The 2,402-nt window shown below is 39.3% G+C and overlaps 1 protein-coding gene across 1 annotated transcript in view; it reads left to right on the top strand.

Moving 5' to 3' along the window:
• Positions 1-2,188: 2,188 nt before the first annotated feature.
• The window catches only part of LOC111159856 (interferon alpha-1/2-like), a 684-nt gene continuing 470 nt past the window's right edge, over positions 2,189-2,402 (top strand). Inside the window, exon 1 of the mRNA XM_022522506.1 lies at positions 2,189-2,383. Coding sequence (XP_022378214.1) covers positions 2,192-2,383 — 192 coding nt within the window. The 5' untranslated portion in view covers positions 2,189-2,191. The remainder of the gene's footprint in view (positions 2,384-2,402) is intronic.

Below are 2,402 nucleotides of genomic sequence, written 5' to 3'. Positions count from 1 at the left end.
GTGACACACTGGACACAGGGACATAACAGATAGATTCAGAACATTCCTTCCCAAAGCAACAGAATACACATTCTTCTCCAGTGCACCTGGAACATTCTCTAGAATACATCACATCCTGGGTCATAAATCAAGTCTTGACCAGTATCAAAAGATTGGGATCATTCCCTGCATACTTTCAAACCACAATGCTCTGAAGCTAGAACTCCATCACAAGAAGAAATGTGGAAAGAACCCAAATACCTGGAGACGAAAGAGCATCCTTCTAAACAATGAATGGGTCAACCAGGAAATTAAAGAAGAATTGAAAAAATTCATGGAAACAAATGATAATGAAAACACAACGGTTCAAAATCTGTGGGACACAGCAAAGGCAGTCCTGAGAGGAAAATATATAGAGGTACAAACCTTCTCAAGAAACAAGAAAGTTCTCAAATACACAACCTAATCCTACACCTAAAGGAGCTAGAGAAAGGACAACAAAGAAAGCCTAAACCAAGCAGGAGAAAAGATATAATAAAGATCAGAGCAGAAATCAATGAAATAGAGACAAAAAAAAAAAAAAACAAAAAACAAAAAGCAATAAACAAGAAAAACAACAATAGAACAAATCAACAGAACTAGGATCTGGTTCTCTGAAAGAATTAATAAGATTAATAACCCCCTGGACAGACTTATTAAAAAGAAAAGAGAAAGAACCCTAATAAATAAAATCATGACACCAAACCAACACCAAAAAAATAAACAATTATAAGAACATATTATGAACAACTCTATGCCAACAATTTGACAACCTGGAAGAAAGGGATGCATCCCTAGAGATGTATAAACTACCGCAACTGAACCAGGAAGAAATAGAAAACCTGAACGTGCCCATAACCAGTATGGAGATTGAAACAGTCATCAAAAATCTCTAATCAAACAGAAGCCCAGGGCCAGACGGCTTCCCAGGGGAATTCTAGAAACATTTAAAGAAGAATTAATTCCTATTCTCCTGAAACTGTTCCAAAAAATTGAAATGGAAGGAAAACTTCCAAACTCACTTTATGAGGCCAGCATCACCTTGATCCCAACACCAGACAAGGAGCCCATCAAAAAAGAGAATTACAGACCAATATGCTTGATGAACACAGATGCGAAAATTCTCAGCAAAATACTAGCTAATAGGATCCAACAGTACATTAAAAGGATGATTGACCACGACCAAATGGGATTTATTCCAGGGCTGCAAGGTTGGTTCAACATGCGCAAATCAATCAATGTGATACAATACATCAATAAAAGAAAGAACAAGAACCATATGATACTCTCAATAGATGCTGAAAAAGCTATGGACAAAGTACAGTATCCTTTCCTGATCAAAACTCTTCAAAGTGTAGGGAGAGAGGGCACATACCTCAATATTACCAAAGCCATCTATGAAAATCCCACTGGAAATATCATTCTCAATGGAGAAAAACTGAACGCTTTTCTGCCAAGGTCAGGAACACGATAGGGATGTGCGTTTCCGCCAATGCTATTGAACATAGTACTAGAAGTCCTAGCCCAGCAATCAGACAACAAGAAGAAATTAAAGACATCCAAATTGGCAAAGAAGAAGTCAAACTATCACTCTTTGCAGATGATACGATATGATATGTGGAAAACCCAAAAGGCTCCACTCCAAAACTGCTAGAACTTGTGCAGGAATTCAGTAAAGTGTCAGGATATAAAATCAATGCACAGAAATCAGTTGCATTTCTCTAAACCAACAATAAGACAGAAGAAAAGAAGTAAAGAAAAGAACAACAATAAGAACAATAAGACAGAAGAACAATAAGAACAATAAGACAGAAGAAAAGAAGTAAAGAAGTAAAATGAACTCTGTCTTTTTTAACCTATAAAGCAGGGCTATAAATTCAAACAATTAGACTCTAGATCTGTGTTACCACATTCATTGGAAGGTTCAATTACATAAATATTCGAAAGACTGTGACAGGAGATGGCAATAGGAAAAAGAAACAGTTGAGAAAGCCATGCTCTAAACCCCAGTAGAAAGTGTAGAAAGGAAAGCAAAAAGAGAAGTAGAAAGTAAGGGAAACGTTCAGAAATCGAAAACTCCTACGTCCCCTACTTAAGCCTCACGCACAAGAGAAGATGTTCGAGAAGATAGAGCCACGGTTCCCAGACGTGCCCACCCCAGCCAGGATCTCCGATGGCCCTGCCCTGCTCCTTTTTGGTGGCCCTGGTGGTGCTCAGCTGCCACTCCCTCGGTTCTCTGGGATGTGACCTGCCTCAGGACCACGGCCTGATGCACTGGAGGGCGTTGATGATCCTGCGACAAATGAGGAGACTGTCTGCTAGCTCCTGTGACAACTACACAAATGACTTTGGCTTCCCCCAGGAGGTGTTCGGTGGCAAGCAGC

The sequence above is a fragment of the Enhydra lutris genome, unplaced genomic scaffold, assembly GCF_002288905.1.
Source record: "Enhydra lutris kenyoni isolate GAN:26980312 unplaced genomic scaffold, ASM228890v2 scaffoldscaffold70, whole genome shotgun sequence".
Lineage (NCBI taxonomy): Eukaryota > Metazoa > Chordata > Mammalia > Carnivora > Mustelidae > Enhydra > Enhydra lutris.
The sequence above is the reverse complement of the archived record's forward strand: the minus strand, read 5'-3'. Positions and strand labels throughout refer to the sequence as shown.